Genomic DNA, 23,588 nt, shown 5'->3' with positions numbered 1-23,588 from the left:
GTTTATTAATCAGAAACACCTGCAAAGTTGTTTCTCTTCGCAAGTTGCGACTTAGTCAAACAACTTTTCGCCGTAGCCTACACTTGGCCACCTGAGCCGCAGAGCAAACTAAAATAAGGAGCGCAAACTTATGCTTTTTCACATCCACTTTTTTTTTACCTCAACATTTCCATAATCCATTGGATAATTGGTCAGTTTTCAATTATTTTTGAGCTAGTCTGTATAAAAAAAGAAGAAAAATACAATTTTATATGACAAATCCAGCTCCAGAACCAGTAGCCAGCTTGCTAATCTTTTGAATAAGGTGTAGTTAAAAACCTCCAGAAACAAAAGATATCTATCTAGCTAGCTAAATGTTAAGGTTAGCAAGATAGCTAAGGTTGGCATGGTAACCGATGGTTATGAATGACCGTCATGAGAGATTGTTTGTGGAGATTCTCTGCCCTCGACTTACAATTAAAACCAGTAAATGAATAATTGTCAGTGCTCACTGATAAAGTGGATACCTATTCATGCCAATGCGACAGAGGTGCGACTCCATGACCGGGAAAAAACGTGGTCTAAGTTTGAAGGGATAAACAAACTCCTAAAAGAGGAAATTGAATCACTCTGAAATCATTCCTGTAAATTCAATGTGCGGGTCACAGGACTTGAAACTACTGTGGAGCTGTAGTTAGCCTTGCAAATTGTTAGCCTTGCATCAGGATCTGGGGGTCTGACCTATGCAGGGAAGAGGACCATCTACCCAAACCTGACTGCCGAACTGCTAAAACCGAAGACCTAGATCGAGGTAAGATCCCAGCTACGCAAGCTAAGTCTGAAATGCAGCTTCATCCAATCAGCAAAACAGGTATAATATCCATACACAATCACACAGCCTAGCCCATGGCTATGATGCTGCCCTCAGCATAAGACAATGATGACAGCCCTCATGGGTACAAGGAACAATATCACTATTGCTGAGCATTAGGGCTGTCCCCTACTAAAAAAATAAATTAATATTGTTCGACTGAAAGTCCTCTGTTCTTTCAACCAATTGATTGGTCAAAGATATTCAACATGTATTTTGGCATATAGACACACCCGATGTGTTTTAATAAAATGAACTATATGCATTGAGCTTGCCTGATGCTTTAAGCTTACAGTATGATTAAATAAGATAAATGCCTCAGGCGCCAGAGATTTAGATATTGAAAAGGGAAAAACGTAATCTCACCCAACTATTCTCCTTCTGCTGGCTTTCGCAGATTCTGCAATTACTCTCAAAGTTGCTGGTAAAAGACTACGAGGAGTCGGCAACCAATTTATCCCGATCTGCGTGCCAGTTTTGTATTTGTATCTATAATGGATCCCCATTAGCTGCTGCCAAAGCTCTTCCTGGGATTCAGCAAAATTAAGGCAGTTTCTACAGTTTTAAAACATTACAATACATTCAGATTTCACAACACTGTGTGTCATCACGCCCCTACTCCACCACTACCACATCTACATTACTAAATCTCTGTGTGTGTGGGCATCAAATCAAACTTTATTTGCCACATGCGCCAAATACAACAAGTGTAGACTTTACCATGAAATGCTTACCTACAAGCCCTTAACCAACAGTGCAGTTCAAGAAGAAGAAAATAAGTAGGCTAAAATAAAAAGTAATAATAAAAAGTCTAATGGCTTGGGGGTAGAAGCTGTTGAGGAGCCTTTTGGTCCTAGACTTGGCGCTCCAGTACCGCTTGCCGTGTGGTAGCAGAGAAAACAGTTTAACTTGGGATGACTGGAGTCTGACAATGTGTGTGTCTGTGCCAATGTTTGTGTTGCTTCACAGGCTCCGCTGTTCCATAAGGTGTTTTTTTAAATCTGTTTTTTAAATCAAATTTTACTGCTTGCATAAGTTACATGATGTGGAATAGAGTTCCATGTAGTCATGGCTCTATGTAGTACTGTGTGCCTCCCATAGTCTGTTCTGGGCTTGGGGACTGTGAAGAGACGTCTTGTGGAATGTCTTGTGGGGTATGCATGGGTGTCTGAGCCGTGTGCCAGTAGTTTAGTCAGACAGCCCGGTGCATTCAACATGTCAGTACCTCTCATAAATAAAAGTAGTGATGAAGTCAATCTCTCCTCCACTTTCCGCCAGGAGAGATTGACATGCATTTTTATTCATATTAGCTCTCTGTGTACATGCAAGGGCCAGCCATGCTGCCCTGTTCTGAGCCAATTGTCATTTTTTGTGGCATCTGACCACATGACTGAACAGTACTCCAGGTGTGACAAAACTAGGGCCCGTAGGCCTTGTTGATAGTGTTGTTTAAGGAGGCAGAGCATCACTTTTTATTATAGATGGACTTCTCGCCATCTTAGCTACTACCGCATCATTGTTTTGACCATGACAGTTTACAATCTAGTGTTACTCCAATAAATGTAGTCATCTCAACTTGCTCAATTTCCAAATGATTTATTACAAGATTTAGTTGAGGTTTCGGGTTTAGTGGGTGTTTTGTTCCAAATACAATGCTTTTAGTTTTAGAAATATTTAGGGCTTACTTATTCCTTGCAACCCACTCTTAAACTAACTGCAGCTCTTTGAGTGTTGCAGTCATTTCAGTCACTGTAGTAGCTGACTTGTATAGTGTTGAGTCATCCGCATACATAGAAACTCTGGCTTTACTCAGTCAGTGGCATGTCGTTAGTAAAAAAATGTAAAATCAAGGGGCCTAAACGGCTATCCTGTGGAATTCCTGATTCTAACTGGATTTTATTTGCTAGGCTTCCATTAAAGAACACTGTGTTCTGTTAGACAAGTAACTATGCACATTTATAGCAGGTGGTGTAGAGCCATAACAAATACTTTTTTCCAGCAGCAGACTATGATCAATAATGTCAAAAGCTGCACTGAAGTCTAACGACAGCTCCCACAATCATTTTATCATCAATTTCTATCAACCAATCATCAGTCATTTGTGTAAGTGCTGTGCTTGTTGAGTGTCCTTTCCTATAAGCATGCTGAAATTATGTTGTCAATTTGTTTACTGTAAAATAGCATTGTATCTGGTCAAACACAATTTTCCCAGAAGTTTACTAAGGGTTGGTAACGGGTTGATTGGTCGGCTATTTGAGCCAGTAAAGGGCACTTTACTATTCTTGGGTAGCAGAATTACTTGAGCTTCCCTCCAGGCCTGAGGGCACACGCTCCTCAGTAGGGTTAAATAGGAGTGCCAATATCGCCTGCTATTATCCTCAGTCGTTTTCCGTCTAGATTGTCAGACCCTGGTGGCTTGTCATTGTTGATAGACAATACTTGTTTCACCTCTTCCACACTGACTTTACGGAATTTAAAAGTACAATTCTTGTCTTTTATAATTTGGTCCAATATACTTGGATATGTAGTGTCAGTGTTTGTTGCTGGCTTGCTTGCCAATGAAAGTCATTAAAATAATTTGCAATATCAGTGCGCTTTGATGAATGAGCCATCTGATTTCAATAGATGAAGCTCCGTTATGGTTTTCATATGCACGAGTTATGGTTTTCATATGCACGAGTTATGGTTTTCATATGCACGAGTTATGGTTTTCATATGCACGAGTTATGGTTTTCATATGCACGAGTTATGGTTTTCATATGCACGAGTTATGGTTTTCATATGCACGAGTTATGGTTTTCATATGCACGAGTTATGGTTTTCATATGCACGAGTTATGGTTTTCATATGCACGAGTTATGGTTTTCATATGCACGAGTTATGGTTTTCATATGCACGAGTTATGGTTTTCATATGCACGAGTTATGGTTTTCATATGCACGAGTTATGGTTTTCATATGCACGAGTTATGGTTTTCATATGCACGAGTTATGGTTTTCATATGCACGAGTTATGGTTTTCATATGCACATTTTCATGCATGTTTGATTTAGTTTTATAATAACGTCTTCAGATCTCAATCATTCATCTGGTTAATCAAAATTCTATCCAAATCTAAATGAAAAATTATACAAACCTAAAAAGTAACTTCTAATGCCAACTATGTAAAAATAAGCCTACATAAAGCCAACAAATAAAAACAACATTGCAGCCTGCAGTTAGAAAATATCCTGATAAAACTAAATATTCTAGAAATCACATTGGCTACACATGGCCTGTCTGCAACAAACTTTAAACATTGTATCAACTATTAACTTGGGTCAGGCCAAAGCTTGTTCTAGCGAACTTGCAACATTGTATAAAATATTCTGGGCCCTCAGCCTTTCCCCTGCCAGTGAGCTCGGGACAGACACAGCTGTAGGCTATTTATGCAAGGGAGACGAAGCAGTGCTTGACTTGGGCAGGAGCTTACTGGAGTACCAGCACCTCACATTTTCTACTGCTTGAGCGCCCGTTCCTCTTATAGAATAAAAGTATTGTGGAGCTCCTGCCCCTAAATATAAACAGTACCGGAACCTATTTCAGTCCAAGTCAAGCACTGATAAGAAGTAATCAGGTGGGCCTATTTTATTACGTTTCCACTGGATCAGAGCATTACATTTTTCCCTTTCACACTGCGTGGTTATCGAAAGAGAGAGCCGGAAAGATTTTTCAAATATGTTGAGGAACTATTGTAATTCTCAAAGGATGTAAAAACAGACTTAGTTTTGCTGTTTGAGGTGAAAACATTACTTTGAAAAACTCCACGTGTCATTGGTGGTAGTACGTTAAACCAATCAGAAATACGATCAGTTCCCAAAATGGTCACAAATTTACAGTATACCTACATTTGCGCGCAGGCCAGTTAGCCTATAGGCCTACTTCTATGCATGCGTGTCCTTACTCAACATTGACAGGAGTGCTCCAAACAAAGGACGACAACTAAATTGACAACTCGTAAATTAAATGAAATAAAGCACTTGTTTCTCACGTGTAGAATAGGTTGTGCACTCTGCAAACAATATGTCCACTCAGATGATGAGAATGGGAAGACTGGAATAATAACATTGAATGCATTAAGAAAAATTACCTTAACCAAAGTAACAAACATTGTAGATTAGGAATTAACGGTAAATGTGATATGTAATGGGGAATTGATATACACTAACAATCAAACGCAAACAATTAACACAATGAATGTGCACAAATTTGCGGGAGAGTGTATTTTGGAGAGAGAAGTGTATTGTGTACCTGGGTGCATGGTCAATCTGACATCTGCATTGGAGTGGCTTCTGTCTGGACATTACCATAAAGGCCTGATTGGTGGAGTGCTGCAGAGATGGTTGTCCTTCTGGAAGGTTCTCCCATCTCCACAGAGGAGCTCTGTCAGAGTGACCATCGGGTTCTTGTTCACCTCCCTGACCAAGGCCCTTCTTCCCCGATTGCTCAGTTTGGGCTGGATGACCAGCTCTAGGAAGAGTCTTGTTGGTTACAAAATTCTTTAATTTTATAATGATGGAGGCCACTGTGTTCTTGGGGACCTTCAATACTGAATAAATATTTTGGTACCCTTCCCCAGATCTGTGCCTCAACACAATCCTTTCTCAAAGCTCTATGGACAATACCTTTGACCTCATGGCTTGGTTTTTGCTCTGACATGCACTGTCAACTGTGGGACCTTATATAGACAGGTTTGTGCCTTTCCAAATCATGTCCAATCAATTTAATTTAACACTGGTGGACTCCAATCAAGTTGTAGAAACATCTCAAGGATGATCAATGGAAACAGGATGCACCTGAGCTCAATTTGGAATCTCATAGCAAAGGGTCTGAATACTTATGAAAATAAGATATTTTCTGTATTAGAGATTAGTAGGTCAGCAGCCGCTAGTAAAGACGAGGTCAAGTGTATTGCCTGCCTTGTGAGTGGGAGGGGACTGGGAAGGGGGGGGGGGGGTTCAAAATGGGCAAGGAGGGGAAAGAGTTGGAAAGAAATGAATCGAAGGCAGACATCGGGAGGTTGAAGTTGCCAAGTATGAAGAGTGGTGCGCCATCGTCAGGAAATGAGTTTATCAAGGTGTCAAGCTCATTGAGGAACTCTCCAAGGGCACCTGGTGGGCGATGGACAATAATGTTAAGTTTGAGTGGACAAGCATGGAATTCAAATGAAGAGATGTAAAGGTGAGAGAGGGAGAGAGAAATCACCACTTAGGAGAACTGAGTAGGCCTGTGCCACCACCACGTCGACCAGATGCTCTCGGACTATGAGAGAGAACATAGTCAGATGAAGAAAGAGCAGCTGGAATAGCAGTGTTCTCTGGGGTGATCCATGTCTCTGTCAGGGCCAAACAGTCAAGGGACTGAAGGGCAGCATAGGCTGAGAGAAACTTGGCATTCTTGAGTGCACATCAGCAGTTCCAAACACTGCCAGAGACCCAGAATTCCACATGGGTTGTGCTTGCACGACACACTAAATTAGAAGGGTTGCCGCCAAGGGATGGGGAGCATCTGTAAAGCCTACAGGGAGAGGTGCGAACAGGTATAGAAATACACACAGTTGACAAAGCTACAAAAGAGCAAAATTGTAATCTGTAAGTTACTCAAGTGAGAGAGTGGTGTGGATCCTGCCTCCCTTTCCTTCCTGAGATGGAGCCTAGGAAGCTGGTTATATACACTCAGAAAACAATTAAACTGCTCCCCCTCCATTACAGCCACTGATTACCAAAAACAAGTCACATATTAAACTGCCCCTTGATCCTGGTTGATGTGACAACTATCTGCAAATTATGAGCAGTCAGCAGGCTACTGTAGGCTACTGGGAAGACAGGCAGCACTTAAAGGCCCTAGCTAGCAAAAAGACAGTACTATACCACAACAGATAAAGGCAAACCATGTATACTTATCACTCCTGCAGATATCAGGAGTCCTCAAGCTATAGAATGAAGCACTATTTATAGGGCTATTTATACTGACAATGCGTATATCACCCCTATAAACTTTATTTTTTAAATTATGTGACAATTTTAGGTTGACAATAATTACATTACACAATTTGTGATATTATATCACATCTTAACTTTAGTTTCCTGCGTAAGTAAAATCTGGATTATGCCTCTACTGCCATTTCATTCCTATTAGACTAGTTTGAATTTCTCCCTGACCAATATGACTGCCATTTTTACCCCATTCTGTAACTTTTTGAGGGTTTTTGACCGCCCCTTTAGTAAATTAATAGGATCTCTATATTATATGGTTTAAATATTCCCCATGTAATGTCAATGGACAGCTAACATAGCTACCATTAAAATGTTGAAGTGTCATGAAAATGCAGAAACTGCATTGACCCAACTCTCCAAATACATGGCTCTGGGAACACTCACAATGGCCGCCACTCCACCCATTATGTAATCACGGACTTGAATGGGATCCCCGTTCTATTCATTCTATCAAAATTCCATGACGTTCACAGCCGTAAATATCCTCTTCTTATGCTAACAACTTCTCCTTTTCCGATTCACTACTTTCCTCATCTTTCACTTCCCTCTCTTTCTGTAACTTTTGTAAAATATGCAGACGTATGAAAAATCTAAAAGTGCTGCTTGCGAAACTACCTCTAACTTCCTTCAGACTCAACACGGAGACATAAACAAAATGGTATCCACGAGTTCATCCGACTTTAGGGAAGTAGATAAAGGGCCTCATGGCCAAAATCCCGACGCTTCCCAACAACTCTTCACACGTCAGTGGAACAGGTGAGAACTGGCTGTTCTACTGTTGTAGCCTATTCAAATTAAATGAGAGATTGGACGAATGGTATCCTATTAATTTGTTGCATAGGCTCCTTTGGGAGTAGCCTATGAAACCATCAGTCAGAAAATGTGAGGAGTTTTATTCTGCACTGATTATGGAAATGAAATAGGAAATTGATTCCTATTTCTAATTATTTTAGATTTCAAAGATAAAATAGATTTTCACTATTCTCACTAATGGCAATTGACTGCCACTTGTTATTATACACTTAAATCAAAATGTAAACGCAACATGTAAAGTGTTGGTCCCATGTTTCATGAGCTGAAATTAACAATCCTAGAAACATTCTCACGTCAAGCTCAGTTTTTATAAATGCCAACTTTTGTGTGAAAACTGGTGCATGCATGTTTTGGGGTATATTTTGTACATATGTAATATTTATAAATGAGGCCCCAGGTGTTTGATGTAGCTGACTCTATGATGTCTCTTGTACCATCTTGACCTTCACTGGTAAAGGCCTCCCTCTAATGTGCATGGGAAACTCAAATCAAATGTATTTATATAGCCCTTTGTACATCAGCTGATATCTCAAAGTGATGTACAGAAACCCAGCCTAAAACCCCAAACAGCAAGCAATGCAGGTGTAGAAGCACAGTGGCTAGGAAAACCTCCCTAGAAAGGCAGGAACCTAGGAAGAAACCTAGAGAGGAACCAGGCTATGAGGGCTGGCCAGACCTCTTCTGGCTGTGCTGGGTGGAGATTATAACAGAACATGGCTGAGATTTTCAAACGGTCATAGATAACCAGCATGGTCAAATAATAATAATCACAGTAGTTGTCGAGGGTGCAGCAAGTCAGCACCTCAGGAGTAAATGTCAGTTGGCTTTTCATAGGCGATCGTTAAGAGTATCTCTACCGCTCCTGCTGTCTCTAGGGAGTTGAAAATAGCAGGTCTGGGACAGGTAGCATGTCCGGTGAACAGGTCAGGGTTCCATAGCCGACACAAACTACTGGAGGCTGAGACAGGAGGGGTCAGGAAACACTGTGTATAGCATTTCTTTAGTCGTCGATCCCCTAGTCCTCCACCAGGCTCCAGAGGAAAAGTATAGTCACCACGCCACCACCAACCTCATGGCATTATCACAAAGACAGCCCAACAGAGTCATGCTGATGGAGACACCAGGATAATTTTAATTCACCATGTTTCTCCCTGGCCGAGCCAAAGACTTATTGAACTACAGATACCCTTTGGCCAGTGTCTTTTGAAAGTCAACTGTGATTTTGTAATAGTCACAGACATTAAGAGAAACTAGTTGGTGTTTAACACTAAACCTGTTGAACTGTTTTTAACTGATGAGTCCTGATGAGAGAATGAGCTCCGGTTTTCCTGTCTGCCTGGGTTTCTCTAACCTGGTTCTTCCCAACCGAGGAATGTTAAATAAAAGAGGCTGTCTGATTCACATTAGCAGTGCGTTTTCCACCAAAGCCCTGCCAGCTAACTTTAGAATGGAGCCTTGTGGGGCTCACTCAGCTTACTGTGCATGAGGTGATCCCTTTTTCCCCTCTTTAGCCTTTTTCTCGCTCTCTCCCACTCTCTTTCTCTTACTTTCTCTTTGCTTTCTACCTATTTGCTTCTCACTCTCCATTTACCTTTCTTTCTCCCCACATTCTGCCCCATGTTTTATATTATTTTTAAATGGGTCAGCAGATGTTAGAAAAGGGAGCGATATGGGAGGGGGAGAGGGATGGGGGAGAGAGATTGCCAAGACCAACAGTTTGGTTTTTCGTGTGGGTGGAGAGAGATGGACCCCTAAGAGAAGGGAGCGTTCAGTTCCAGACTTTGCACCCCACAGACTCTCATTTACATCTGAAAGATCCTGAAAAATACCATTCAACGAGGGGGAACATTTTGCTCGTGTCTGTAAACAAATGTTTCCCCTTGAAGTGTTACTAATCATAGAATGCTACTTTTGGGCAACACTTACAGATCTCCAAGGCTGGCATTAAGTTACAGGGAAGGCTCATCTTTCAGCTAATTAGCAGTTAGCAGGAGTTATGTTTGTATTCAGTTTGCAGTTTGAAAATATGGACCAATTAGCCATAATTATCAGTACAAACTCATCCCCTGTTCTTCAAGGTTAGCAAGCTTTGTTTGAGGCCATGAGTTGATCTTTGTTACCTATTCCTTGAACTCTCCCATGTAAGCCCAGGCAATGTTCATGATATTGTGTAAAGCACTGAAACGTGGAGAGGGACTAACAGGAGAGATGCGTCCATCCAATCTGTCTGAGTGACTAAAAAATACAAGATGCAGCCGACCACCCAGACCTTTTAGGTTTTTGTCCCAGATTTCTAAGCACTCTCCGAACATGATGCTATGCTCGCACAAACAATGATTTCATACAAATAACAGGCACAGCAACACCATTTCAGTAAACTGTGTTGCACAACAACATCAAAGAAGTATACAGCACATAGACCGTGTCTACACTTGACACTTGCATGTGACTTCTGCTATCACAATATGAAGGTCACATTGAAAAGACAGATCTATAAAAGCCTTATCGTGGTTGGATTGTGTTCAGATCTGGCTAACCACTTCAGAAAGGGGTTGTGTGCACATTTCTCCTCAGTCTGGGCGCAATCAGGCTTTCGAAAACGCATCCAGTGGGCAACGTCATCAGCACTTCGCCCACAAGTCAGAAAACGTGTGGGTTTTTTTTAGGAGCGAGAGGCAACTTTTTTCATCAAACGTTGGAGGAAATGCGTTCCTGGCATCTGAGGAATGTCTGATGGCTTCATAAATGCTAGCCAACAAACTTATTTAGCTTTGCTAGCTAGCTTGCTGGCTAGCTACAGAGGTTAGCTGTCTAGTTAGCTACAGGAGTTGACTACTGCCATCAAGTTGTGTGATTATCAGATTTAGCCTGTTCCACTGTTTGCAGATTGCATACTGCAGTTGAACAGTGCGGGAAAAGGGAATCTGAACACAATGTGGACAAGGTAGACACATTTAAATGTAGGTGTAGACGCAGGACGTTTTCGGAATTCAATGATCAGAATACAATAACTGCATGAACTTTCGAGTCTAGACATGGCCATAGTTACAGCTTTAGCATCACAAACATCCTAGGAAAACATTTTACTGCATCCTACTTTAATGTAACATATACAGTTGAAGTGGGAAGTATACATACACTTAGGTTGGAGTCATTAAAACTCATTTTTCAACCACTCCACAAATGTCTTGTTAACAAACTATAGTTTAGGCAAGTCGGTTAGGACATCTACTTTGTGCACGACAGAAGTAATTTCTCCAATTGTTTACAGACTGATTAGTTCACTTAGAATTCTCTGTATTACAATTCCAGTGTGTCAGAAGTTTACATACACTAAGTTGACTGTGCCTTTAAACAGAAAATGATGTCATGGCTTTAGAAGCTTCTGCTAGGCTAATTGACATTTGAGTCAATTGGAGATGTACCTGTGGATGTATTTCGAGGCCTACCTTCAAACTCAGTGCCTCTTTGCTCGACATCATTGGAAAATCAAAATAAATTGGCCAAGACTTCAGAAACAAAATTGTAGACCTCCACAAGTCTGGTTCATCCTTGGCAGCAATTTCCAAATGCCTGAAGGTACTGCGTTCATCTGTACAAACAATAGTCATCAAGTATAAACACCATGGTGCTGTCATACCGCTCAGGAAGGAGATGCTTTCTGTCTCCTAGAGATTAATTTACTTTGGTGCGAAAAGTGCAAATCAATCCGAGAACAACAGCAAAGGACCGTGCGAAGATACTGGAGGAAACGGGTACAAAAGTATCTATATCCACAGTAAAACAAGTAATATATATCGACATAACCTGAAAGGCCACTCAGCAAGGAAGAAGCCACTGCTCCAAAACCGCCATAAAAAAGCCAGACTACGGTTTGCAACTGCACATGGGGACAAAGATCGTACCTTTTGGAGAAATGCCCTCTGGTCTGATGAATCAAAAATAGAACTGTTTGGCCATAATGACCATTTGTTATGTTTGGAGGAAAAAGGGGGATACTTGCAAGCCGAAGAACACCATCCCACCCGTGAAGCATGTGGGTGGCAGCATCATGATGTGGGGGTGCTTTTTTTGCAGGAGGGACTGGTGCGCTTCACAAAATAGATGGCATCATGAAGAGGGAAAATTATGTGGATATATTGAAGCAACATCTCAAGACATCAGTGAGGAAGTTAAAGCTTGGTCGCGAAGGGGTCTTCCAAATGGACAATGACCCCAAGCATACTTCCAAAGTTGTGGCAAAATTGCTTAAGGACAACAACGTCAAGGTATTGGAGTGGCCATCACAAAGCCATGACCTCAATCATATAGAACATTTGTGGGCAGAACTGACAAAGCGTGTGTGAGCTAGGAAGCCTGCAAACCAGTCAGTTACACCAGCTCTGTCAGGAGGAATGGGCCAAAATTCACCCAACCTCTTATGGGAAGCTTGTGGAAGGCTACCTGGAACGTTTGACCCAAGTTAAACAATTTAAAGGCAATGCTACCAAATACTAATTGAGTGTATGTAAGCTTCTGACCCACTGGGAATGTGATGAAATAAATAAAAGCTGAAATAAATCGTTCTCTCTACTATTATTTCACATTCTTAGGATCACCACTTTATTCTAACTGACTTAAGACATGGAATTTTTACTAGGATTAAAAGTCTGGAATTGTGAAACTGAGTTTAAATGTATTTGGCTAAGGTAAGGTGTATGTAAACTTCTGACTTCAACTGTATGTTTATATTTTCTAATAGGCGTTAGTGTCGTAAGCCCTCTGTTCAGCAACAATTTCACATTGAAATGTCTTTAACCTAATATAACTCCAAATGGATGTGGACTGGGGAGATTTGAAACGTGATGTTTTGGGCGACAGACAGACTGGAGGATTGGCTGGTCCTGGGGAACAGTCAGTCTGGTGGCGTGGTTGGCCTGGAGTTCCAAATATAATCTGCTGAGTCATTCACTGAGTCCCACTTGTGGGCAAAGCCCTGTTCTGGTCTAGTCCACTGTGGCTGTGCAGCCCTGGGCAGGAGTCTTCGCTGAGGCCCTAAGCACTCTAGTAAGAAGACGATTAGCCTTTTTAAACAGATTTCTATTAAATAAAGCAATACAGATTAAGTGTCTCGGAGAGCATAGCTTCCTCGAACAGGCCTTTCTGAACTACAGCTTCCTCATCCTGGTCCTGGGGCATTATTGTGTTGCACTGTTTTGTTCCTGCCCATTAACAACACACCTGATTCAGTTAATCAAGGGCTTGGTGAGATGATCTTCATCTGGGCCAGAACAAATAGTGCATCCATGTGGGTCCCCAGGACCAAGAAACTCTGACCTAGTCTAAACTTCACATTTCCCATTTGTTTAACCCCTCCTCTGCTTCCCTGTCTCGGCATACAGTACGTTGTCATGCCACCAATTTCACACTGACCAGAGCTGAAGGCTGGTATTATTTTTTCCCCCTCGTGTGTGTGTGTGTGTGTGTGTGTGTAAAGTAGTAATTTGGCCAATCTCAACCAGGGTAATGATGTGTTTGCACTTCACCCTGCTGTGCCCTGACAAAGCAGACTCTTAGACATCGGTTCACTGTTTATTCCCCAAGAGTTGTACACGTTTCTCTGTGGTTGAACCTTTGTCTAAAACTGCTGCACAGGGCACATCTGTTTATAGAATCAGGATGATGTGATGGAGTTTGAAGGAAGAGTGGTGGTAGAACACTACAACAGGGAAAGATTGGAAAGGAGAGGAGGGATAGAGGTTCATTGAAAAGGTGCAGTACAGGCCTTTTGTTAATGTTGGTCTAAATCAGGGATCATCAACTGCATTCAGCCACAGGCTTCTTGAGTGGATGGTCAGGGGGCTGAGATATAATTATAAATCATTTGTAGACTGAAAATTGATCGCAAGAAGCCCAAACAGAACACATTTGACTAAAGCATAATCATTTCAAACCTTGTTGACATTTTTATATGATCTCTCTATTATGGGTGGGAATATTTTCAAAAAGATTTCCAAAATTGAAATAACGGAACTGATTTGCTGGTGTTCTTACGGTCTTTTATGTCCAACATAACATTTAAAAAAAAATACAAATATATTATTTTTCTCAACTTGGGAGGCCAAATTTAAATTGGACCGCCAGTTGGGGATCCCTGGTCTAAATCATGTTTTGTCCCTGCCTGTGTTTCAGGTCCACACAGCCGTGTGTCGCGGTGCCCACCCAACGAGTACCAGTGTGGAGGGATAGAGCTGTGTATCCACATGAGCAAACTATGCAACGGAGTTCCGGACTGTACCGATGGCTGGGACGAGGGGCCGCACTGCAGAGGTACTGAACACACACCCACCCTCACTTCCTCCCTCCCTGCCTCTCCCCCTATTCAAGTAGCCTGTACAGATAGTACAGTGCATTGTATTTGTCGCCTAACCCTCCCCCATACATTCTCCGTCCAGGCAGGGAATCTTGCAGCATAACAATGAAGGGGAGGTGGCCTGGTCATGGCAGATTGATTCTAGCATGGCCATGCACTAAGGCTTATCGTCCTACCCCCCACATTAATGTACACAGAACATGCATGCTGCCCACATCAGACATTACTCCGTCTATAAAATTTGATTATCATTATGATTACGGATTACTGCAGATTTACATGTAAGAAACATGTGTAGGATTATAAAAAACTTGATTTTTCCACCAAGCATTGTTGAATTCCCTTGGGGTTTTGCAAGTCTGGCTACCTACAGTATTTCTGGCCCTGGTATTGACCTGAATGTGCTTCATGTATAGGACAGAGTGGACAGACAAGTTATACAGCAAAAAATTGTAAAAAAACAAAACAATTCAAGCTAAATTATTAAGCAAATTGTTTGCCAAGGTCTTTGTCCTCGTCTAATGTAAGGCTATAGAAAGCTGTCCCCATCGTTCTCTTTTCCCTTTCCCCCTCTCATCTCGGTACCACTCTTTCATCCCCCTCTTTTAATTAACTCCCCCCACCCCTTTCTCTCTCTTTCTGCCCATCCGTATTATCACACTGTTATGTTGTTTCTCATGGGAGATGTTGTTGTCATGACTATACTGCCCATACCTTAGCTACAGCTCTGTAAGCAGGTTTCAGTGTTAGGTGTGAGTGTATAAATCGGATCAGACTTCTAAACGTGTTTGTGTCTGTCACACTGTGACTCTGGCTTTTCCTAAACAACAACTGGGAGCACACTCAAATCATGATTATCCAGCCTGGATTACCTATTTTCCAAAATAACTGTGCAAACGAAAGTTCTTAACTGAACACGTGCTGATTCTGATTTGGTTGACTAAATGGAGAGAAAGAAAAACGGGATCGTGTGAAAAGCCAGTGGATCTTTATTGGATGGGTGAGCTAGAGGACAGGATGGCTGGATAGATTGGTGTTAGCTGAAGCACTAAAGGTTGTCTAATACCCATGGCTGGTACAATCCATGAATGGGTCATGGTTGGCCAACGGCATAAATTGGAAAGGGGGGTAAAAAATAGTACCCTAGTACTAAGGGCTGGGAATTACCAGGGACCTCACGATACAATATTATCATGGTACTTAGCTGCCGATACCATATGTATTGGGATTCTCACCATTCTCTATGTAATGTGATTCCATACTGCGATTTAATGTTCCAAACATATTGCTCACCATGTCTGCTGCAGATGGACAAGAGAGAGCATGAGAAAATACATTTTGATCAGTCATGGATAGAAAAGTGCTGAAAACATGTTGGCTCACTATTTAAAAAGAACAAGCTATAGGATGAAAAATAATCTACCTAGCAAAAACAAACATTATTTTTAGTTTTTACAAATCGACATATGGAGTCTAAGTATCAATATATTATCGTCCGAAATAATATTGTGATATGTAACTACCAATCTCCCCCCCCCCCCCCCCGTTCACTACCTAATACTAGAATATCTGAGTATCTGTTATACAGTGCTTCTGTACTGTGTGCACAGGAAAATGTCCACACCCGCATTCACTTCAATACATACTGTAGTCACACTAACACATACTCCCTCTCTTTCTCTCTCACACACACACACACACACACACACACACACACACACACACTGCATGTGTTAGTGTAACACTAGGATTTTAAGTGTGGTCAACACCACAACCACTTCTTTGGATCCCATGAGACACCTGTCACCTCAATTCCCATCCTTCCATCCCTTCATCCTTCCACCTCTTCAGAAGGATTAAATATTTATGGCAGTAACACGGAGAGAGGCGGGACATCAAATTTTCATGCCGCTTCACGCTGGCAGGGCTTTGAGTGGTGTGGGTGTGCGCATCTCCATAGGCCGGCTTTCATCTACCCAGGTAGTCAAATGGCAGGTTAGCAGGGTTAACCATCCTTCATACGTTCCTCATGGTTATCAGAGTGCTTACATCAATACCCCCCCCCCCCCCCCCCCAATGATGACTCCAATGATTCCCACAATTGTGTGAAGTTGGCTTTTGGGTGGTGGACCTTTTCTTGATACACACAGGAAACTGTTGAGCGTGGAAAAACCCAGCAGCGTTGCAGTTCTTGACACAACCGATACACCTAATACCATAACCCCTGTTCAAAGGCACCGAAATCTTTTGTCTTGCCCATTCACCCTCTGAATGACACACATACGCAATCATGTCTCAAGGCTTGAAAATCCTTCTTTAACCTGTCTCCTCCCCATCATCTACACTGATTTTTTTTAAATGTGGATTTAACAAGTGACATCAATAAGGGATCATAGCTTTCACCTGGATTCACCTGGTCAGTCTATGTCATGGAAAGAGCAGGTGTCCTTTAATGTTTTATACATTCGTTGTACCTTGACCTGCAGTGGGGCTTATATCCCATTGGTGTGTCTGCGTCGCAGTACCCCCATTGTAACACAGTGACATTGAGGTGGTGGTGGTGTGATTTTATGGGGCATCTTGTAAGTTACACCTGCTAGTGCTTCTACAGAGCTTTCAGAAGTTTGATAAAGCAATGTAGCTATGGATTGCCACCAGCAATGGTCAAATGTGCTGACTTGTGTTTCATATTTTGTGCTACTCAACGATAATGTTCTGAACTGTGGAAAACATACAAGGAAGCCAGCTACTTTAGGTGCCCCACCTTTAAGAACAAACTCTTAATTTGAAACTTCAGTTCCCTCTACCTCTCTATTTACCTCTCTCCCCTCTTCTCTCCCTTTCCCTCTACCTCTCTATTTACCTCTCTCCCCTCTTCTCTCCCTTTCCCTCTACCTCTATCTACACTGCTAAAAAAAAAAGGGAACACTAAAATAACACATCCTAGATCTGAATGAATGAAATATTCTTATTTAAATACTTTTCTTTACATAGTTGAATGTGCTGACAACAAAATCACACAAATTATCAATGGAAATCAAATTTATCAACCCATGGAGGTCTGGATTTGGAGTCACACTCAAAATTAAAGTGGAAAACCAGACTACAGGCTGATCCAACTTTGATGTAATGTCCTTAAAACAAGTCAAAATGAGGCTCAGTAGTGTGTGTGGCCTCCACGTGCCTGTATGACCTCCCTACAACGCCTGGGCATGCTCCTGATGAGGTGGCGGATGGTCTCCTGAGGGATCTCCTCCCAGATCTGGACTAAAGCATCCGCCAACTCCTGGACAGTCTGTGGTGCAACGTGGCGTTGCTGGATGGAGCGAGACATGATGTCCCAGATGTGCTCAATTGGATTCAGGTCTGGGGAACGGGCGGGCCAGTCCATAGCATCAATGCCTTCCTCTTGCAGGAACTGCTGATACACTCCAGCCACATGAGGTCTAGCATTGTCTTGCATTAGGAGGAACCAAGGGCCAACTGCACCAGCATATGGTCTCACAAGGGGTCTGAGGATCTCATCTCGGTACCTAATGGCAGTCCGGCTACCTCTGCCGAACACATGGAGGGCTGTGCGGCCCCCCCAAAGAAATGCCACCCCACACCATGACTGACCCACCACCAAACCGGTCATGCTGGAGGATGTTGCAGGCAGCAGAACGTTCTCCACGGCGTCTCCAGACTCTGTCACGTCTGTCACGTGCTCAGTGTGAACCTGCTTTCATCTGTGAAGAGCACAGGGCGCCAGTGACGAATTTGCCAATCTTGGTGATCCCTGGCAAATGCCAAACGTCCTGCACGGTGTTGGGCTGTAAGCACAACCCCCACCTGTGGATGTCGGACCCTCATACCACCCTCATGGAGTCTGTTTGAGCAGACTCACCTCTCATTCTCTTTCTCTCCCTCTTCCCTCTTTCCCCTCCTTTCTCTCTCCTCTCCCCTCTCTGGTGTATAGTGACAGTGTGAATGGGCTGATGTTGCCCTTAAACGGTGTGAGTGATAGATATTATACAGGTCTAATGTGACCGCTGTTGCTTTGTCTCTGCTGCTCTGACTCAGAACACTGGCCCGGCATACACAGGTTTTCTCACAGGATGTAGTGGTGACAACTCATGACTCCGTGAGATGACAGAGTTGTTTCATTGTGTGAGCGTGTGACAGCAATATTAAGGCGTGTATGGATGAATGATTCAATGTGTGTGTGGTTGTGTGTGTGTTTGAGGTCCGCCTTGGCACAGGCCTGTCCTGCCTATGAGGGATTGATTAGTGCCGGGCTGCAGTGTTTGCCTGTGGATTTCTCTCCCTGGCCAGGCACACAAAAACCCCATTGTGTGTGTGATGGGGTGTGTGGATGCCCGTAGCTAGGGCCAGCTCTCTGTATATCCCTTTACCAACCACTAAACACCCACACACAACACACACACCTCACACAACCTACTCTCCCACTCACTAAAACCACCCACTCTTTAACATGCACACATACACTCCTACATGCACTGACTTCTCCTCTCTTGGGTGTGAGTACAGTTCACTGGGTTTTGGGAGCATTGATTGCCCATAGGAAGCTGAGAGGTGCACTTTTTCCAAGGCCCAGGGGCCAATTTTTTGATCCCCAGGCTTTCCTGCTTCCCTATGCCCAGAGGCAATCCCCCAGCTCTGGGTCTGGTGTGACAGACAATGTCCTATATGGCTAGAGCCTTGGCTACTGATTCCAATATATAAAATTACTGTTTTGCAGTTTTTAGAGTGATTTATTGTCCATGATGGACAGACATATCTAAGGTAAAGATGATCAACCTAAACTCGGCAAAAAAGAACTGTCCTCTCACTGTCAACTGCGTTTATTTTCAGCGAACTTAATATGTGTAAATATTTGTATGAACATAAGATTCAACAACTGAAACAAACCGAACAAGTTCCACAGAAATTGAATAATATGTCCCTGAACAAAGGGGGGGGGGGGGGGTTAAAATCAAAAGTAAGAGTCAGTCTCTGGTGTGGCCACCAGCTGCATTAAGTACTGCAGCGCATCATCTCCTCATGGACTCACAGATTTGCAATTTCTTGCTGTTCAAGCTCAGTCAGATGATGCTGTGACACACCGCCCCAGACCATGACGGACCCTCCACCTCTATCGATCCTGCTCCAGAGTACAGGCCTCGGTGTAACGCTCATTCCTTTGACGATAAACACCAATCCGACCATCACCCCTGGTGAGACAAAACTGCGACTCGTCAGTGAAGAGCACTTTTTGCCAGTCCTGTCTGGTTCAGTGACAGTGGGTTTGTGCCCATAGGTGACATTGTTGCCGGTAATGTCTGGTGAGGACCTGCCTTACAACAGGCCTACAAGCCCTCAGTCCAGCCCCTCTCAGCCTATTGCGGACAGTCTGAGCACTGATGGAGGGATTGTGCTTTCCTGGTGTAACTCAGGCAGTTGTTACCATCCTGTACCTGTACCGCAGGTGTGATTTTCAGATGTACCAATCCTGTGCAGGTGTTACATGTGGTCTGCCACTGCGAGGACAATCAGCTGTCTGTCCTGTTTCCCTGTAGTGCTGTTTTATGCGTCTCACAGTACAGACATTGTAATTTATTGCCCTGGCCACATCTGCAGTCCTCATGCCTCCTTGCAGCATGCCTAAGGCATGTTTACACAGATGTGCAGGGATGCTGGGCATCTTTCTTTTGGTGTTTTTCAGAGTCAGTAGAAAGGCCTCTTTAGTGTCCTAAATTTTAATTGCCTACCGTCTGTAAGTTGTTAGTGTCTTAACGACCGTTCCACTGGTGCATGTTCATTAATTGTTTGGTTCATTGAACAAGCATGGGAAGCAGATTTTAAACCCTTTACAAGGAAGATCTGTGAAGTTATTTGGATTTTTACAAATTATACAAATTATCTTTGGAAGACGGGGTCCTGAAAAAGGGATGTTTCTTTTTTTGCTGAGTTTACATGGCAACAAGCCTGAGTTAGGGAAAGGGACAAGGGATGTCAGTGCTGTATGTAAGTTGACTATGTAAAAAATAGGGAATTTCCAAATAAAAAAAACAAGAAGTGATGCATTCAGTCTTACCTCCAACAATAAGTCAGGAGAGACTGGCATGCATAGTATTAATAGGCAGTTGCACAACTGAATGCATTCAACCGAAATATATCTTCCATTTTTAACCGAAGCAGAGAGGTTGCGGGGCTGCCTCAATTGACATCATCAGAGCAGTAGTTGTTGGCGGCTATCTGCCTTGCTCAAGTGCTGAGCGAATTTTCCAACTTGCCAGCTCGGGTTTCGACAAGCAACTTTTTGGTTATTGTCCCAATGCTCTAACTGCTAGGCTACCTGCTGTCCCCAGCTAGTCAGTCTTCCAGGGTTGTGAAAACCAAGTAGGCTATTTGGCAGTGTAATGATGTGCACTGAGAGTCGGGAAGCAAGTTCAGGGAGTGAGTGTTTTAATAAATAAATGCAAAACAAGAAACATGAACAACACACAGACTAAACACTGGAACAGAAACAATAACACCTGGGGAAGGAACCAAGAGGAGTTATTTATACCAGGCTGGTCGTTATGGGGAAAACCTTTTCACCATCGTTACGCGCACCTGCGCATCATCAGACTGACCTGGACTCAATCACCTCCCTGATTACCTTCCATATATTCAGGGAGGTGATGGAGTTCAGGTGAGTCTGACGCGCGGGTGCGAGTAACGATGGTGAAAGGTCTGCGCCATAACGACCAGCCTGGTCACCTAGAGGCTGGAGAGGGAGCACACGTGACAGGCAGCAGACACACTGAGCCATAACGACCAGCCTGGTCACCTAGAGGCTGGAGAGGGAGCACACGTGACAGGCAGCAGACACACTGAGCCATAACGACCAGCCTGGTCACCTAGAGGCTGGAGAGGGAGCACACGTGACAGGCAGCAGACACACTGAGCCATAACGACCAGCCTGGTCACCTAGAGGCTGGAGAGGGAGCACACGTGACAGGCAGCAGACACACTGAGCCATAACGACCAGCCTGGTCACCTAGAGGCTGGAGAGGGGAGCACACGTGACAGGCAGCAGACCCACTGAGCCATAACGACCAGCCTGGTCACCTAGAGGCTGGAGAGGGAGCACACGTGACAGGCAGCAGACACACTGAGCCATAACGACCAGCCTGGTCACCTAGAGGTTGGAGAGGGAGCACACGTGACAGGCAGCAGACACACTGAGCCATAACGACCAGCCTGGTCACCTAGAGGTTGGAGAGGGAGCACACGTGACAGGCAGCAGACACACTGAGCCATAACGACCAGCCTGGTCACCTAGAGGTTGGAGAGGGAGCACACGTGACAGGCAGCAGACACACTGAGCCATAACGACCAGCCTGGTCACCTAGAGGTTGGAGAGGGAGCACACGTGACAGGCAGCAGACACACTGAGCCATAACGACCAGCCTGGTCACCTAGAGGTTGGAGAGGGAGCACACGTGACAGGCAGCAGACACACTGAGCCATAACGACCAGCCTGGTCACCTAGAGGTTGGAGAGGGAGCACACGTGACAGGCAGCAGACACACTGAGCCATAACGACCAGCCTGGTCACCTAGAGGTTGGAGAGGGAGCACACGTGACAGGCAGCAGACATTTATAAATCCATAATACATATATTATCACCTAATGTTGTCTTAGATCTTTTTATTTACTTAAGTTCTTGTGAACATTGCAAGTTTTGAACTTCTATTTGCTATTTATGGCCTGTAGGCCTCATTGACCGGAGCTCATACTTCTCGTTTTTGAGTTAAAAAAAATTGTATGGATTATTTTGACTAACAAATACTCAGATTAAACATATTGTGCTATTTATCACAGACTACTTTGTGTCAAAGTTTAACAAGGACTCTCTCCTCCTCACCAGTGTCATGATCAACATCCTCACATATAGTATATCGTTTGGTCATTGTGCTGCCACAGAATGAATTGTGAGCAAGGCCTTAAAAAAGCTTTATATACCAGAGCTGCGAGAAAAGTTCTATATATTATTGAAACAATGTTGCGATTGTAAGTGAGAATGCCAACAGGCGTGGTTCCTGTGAGGGAAAGATTCTCCCACAGGGAAGGTTCCCGTGGGAGTTTCCATGGAAGCCAAGAAGTGGAGTGAGGTTGGGGTGGGGTGTGTGTCCTTCTGATGAATGGGCATGTGCCTGAACTCAATTTTATTCACTAATTGTAGTCTCACCCATTCATTTCTAATGTCTGCTCATTTTTGACCGGGAACACCACAGGTGTATAAAAGTTAAATAAACCACCCAGAATTGTATGAAAATCATCCAAATGTATTTTGTGTGTTCAGATCCCCTGTGTGGACAAAGTCATGGATCCTTATGACAATCAGATTAAATGAACTACATTTTTCAGAGCGACAACTTGTAAATTGTTCCAATTCGACCGGAACACAGCAGGAGGCTTAAAGTAATATCCTTTTAATTACAGAATATTTATGAATTCCCCTTTTCTCTGTCATGCCAATACCCTCTGCCTGCTCCCTTCTCCACCGCTCCTCCACTCTCATCTACCCTCCTCCAGCCCATCCATTGTTTCTACAGACATTGCCTCTCAATTGCTCCTCAAAGTGACTCTAACGTATCCTTTCCTATCTCTTCTCCCTCTCTCCCGGTCTCTCTACAGAATTCGCTGCCAACTGCACTCTGTCGAGTTGCCAGGACAACTGTTCGGTGACTCCGTCGGGCACTGCGTGTTACTGTAAGAGTGGATATGAAATAGGGCTGGACGGCAAAACATGTAAAGGTGAGTTCCACCAACCAGAAAACCTTTAGCCTTCTAGACACTGACAACCTACAGCCTGCTATTGGCTTTATAAACAGTAGGCCTGGCCTATACCAGGTTTAACCTAATTGTAGTGTGCAATTGTAGTGGGCAGTCTAGTGGGCAATTATTCCTGGTCAAAGGACCATGAAAAAGAGATGGAGGATTTTTGTGCACTAACTATAGCTAACCAGTGATTTTCCCATGTGTAACATCTACTGTGTGTTGTGGCCAGATTTTGACGAGTGCAGTGTGTACGGAACCTGCAGCCAGTCCTGTACCAACACAGAGGGCTCGTACACCTGCAGCTGTGTGGAGGGCTACCTGCCTCAGCCCGACAACCGCTCCTGCAAGGCCAAAAATGGTAGGTATTAACCACCTGTCACCGCTACCACCACTCATCTCTTCTTTTTCTCCCTCTCTCAACGGTCCCCTCAATGCTTTCCAGGGGGCTTTCAATCTAGTGTAAATATACTGTGCGGAGTTCTTATGAGCTGTTGACCACTTTGTTGATAGACTACCTTTACACACCACTCACACTCCTCTCCTAGTACCAGTAGAAAGGAACTCGGTGCTGCTGATCGCCAACAGTCAGAACATCCAGGCCACGTCTCTGAGCGGCACCACGATCAGCCTGCTGTCCACCACCACCAAGCAGACCACCGCCATGGACTTCCTCTACGCCCAGGAACAGGTCTGCTGGATCCACGTTGGCGATTCGTCGGCCTCCACCC

The 23,588-nt window shown here is 43.6% G+C and overlaps 1 protein-coding gene across 4 annotated transcripts in view; it reads left to right on the top strand.

The window, feature by feature from the left end:
* The window catches only part of LOC109895151 (low-density lipoprotein receptor-related protein 1), a 185,014-nt gene that overhangs the window by 63,157 nt on the left and 98,269 nt on the right, over positions 1–23,588 (top strand). For all 4 annotated transcript variants that reach the window (XM_031823106.1, XM_031823091.1, XM_031823099.1 and 1 more), the window contains exons 3-6: positions 13,869–14,006; positions 22,717–22,836; positions 23,090–23,218; positions 23,406–23,588. The exon at positions 23,406–23,588 is cut by the window's right edge and continues 78 nt beyond it. In XM_031823106.1, the coding sequence (XP_031678966.1) occupies positions 13,869–14,006; positions 22,717–22,836; positions 23,090–23,218; positions 23,406–23,588 (570 nt within the window). The remainder of the gene's footprint in view (positions 1–13,868; positions 14,007–22,716; positions 22,837–23,089; positions 23,219–23,405) is intronic.

Source organism: Oncorhynchus kisutch, linkage group LG1 (genome assembly GCF_002021735.2).
Source record: "Oncorhynchus kisutch isolate 150728-3 linkage group LG1, Okis_V2, whole genome shotgun sequence".
NCBI classification, from domain to species: domain Eukaryota; kingdom Metazoa; phylum Chordata; class Actinopteri; order Salmoniformes; family Salmonidae; genus Oncorhynchus; species Oncorhynchus kisutch.
The sequence above is the reverse complement of the archived record's forward strand: the minus strand, read 5'-3'. Positions and strand labels throughout refer to the sequence as shown.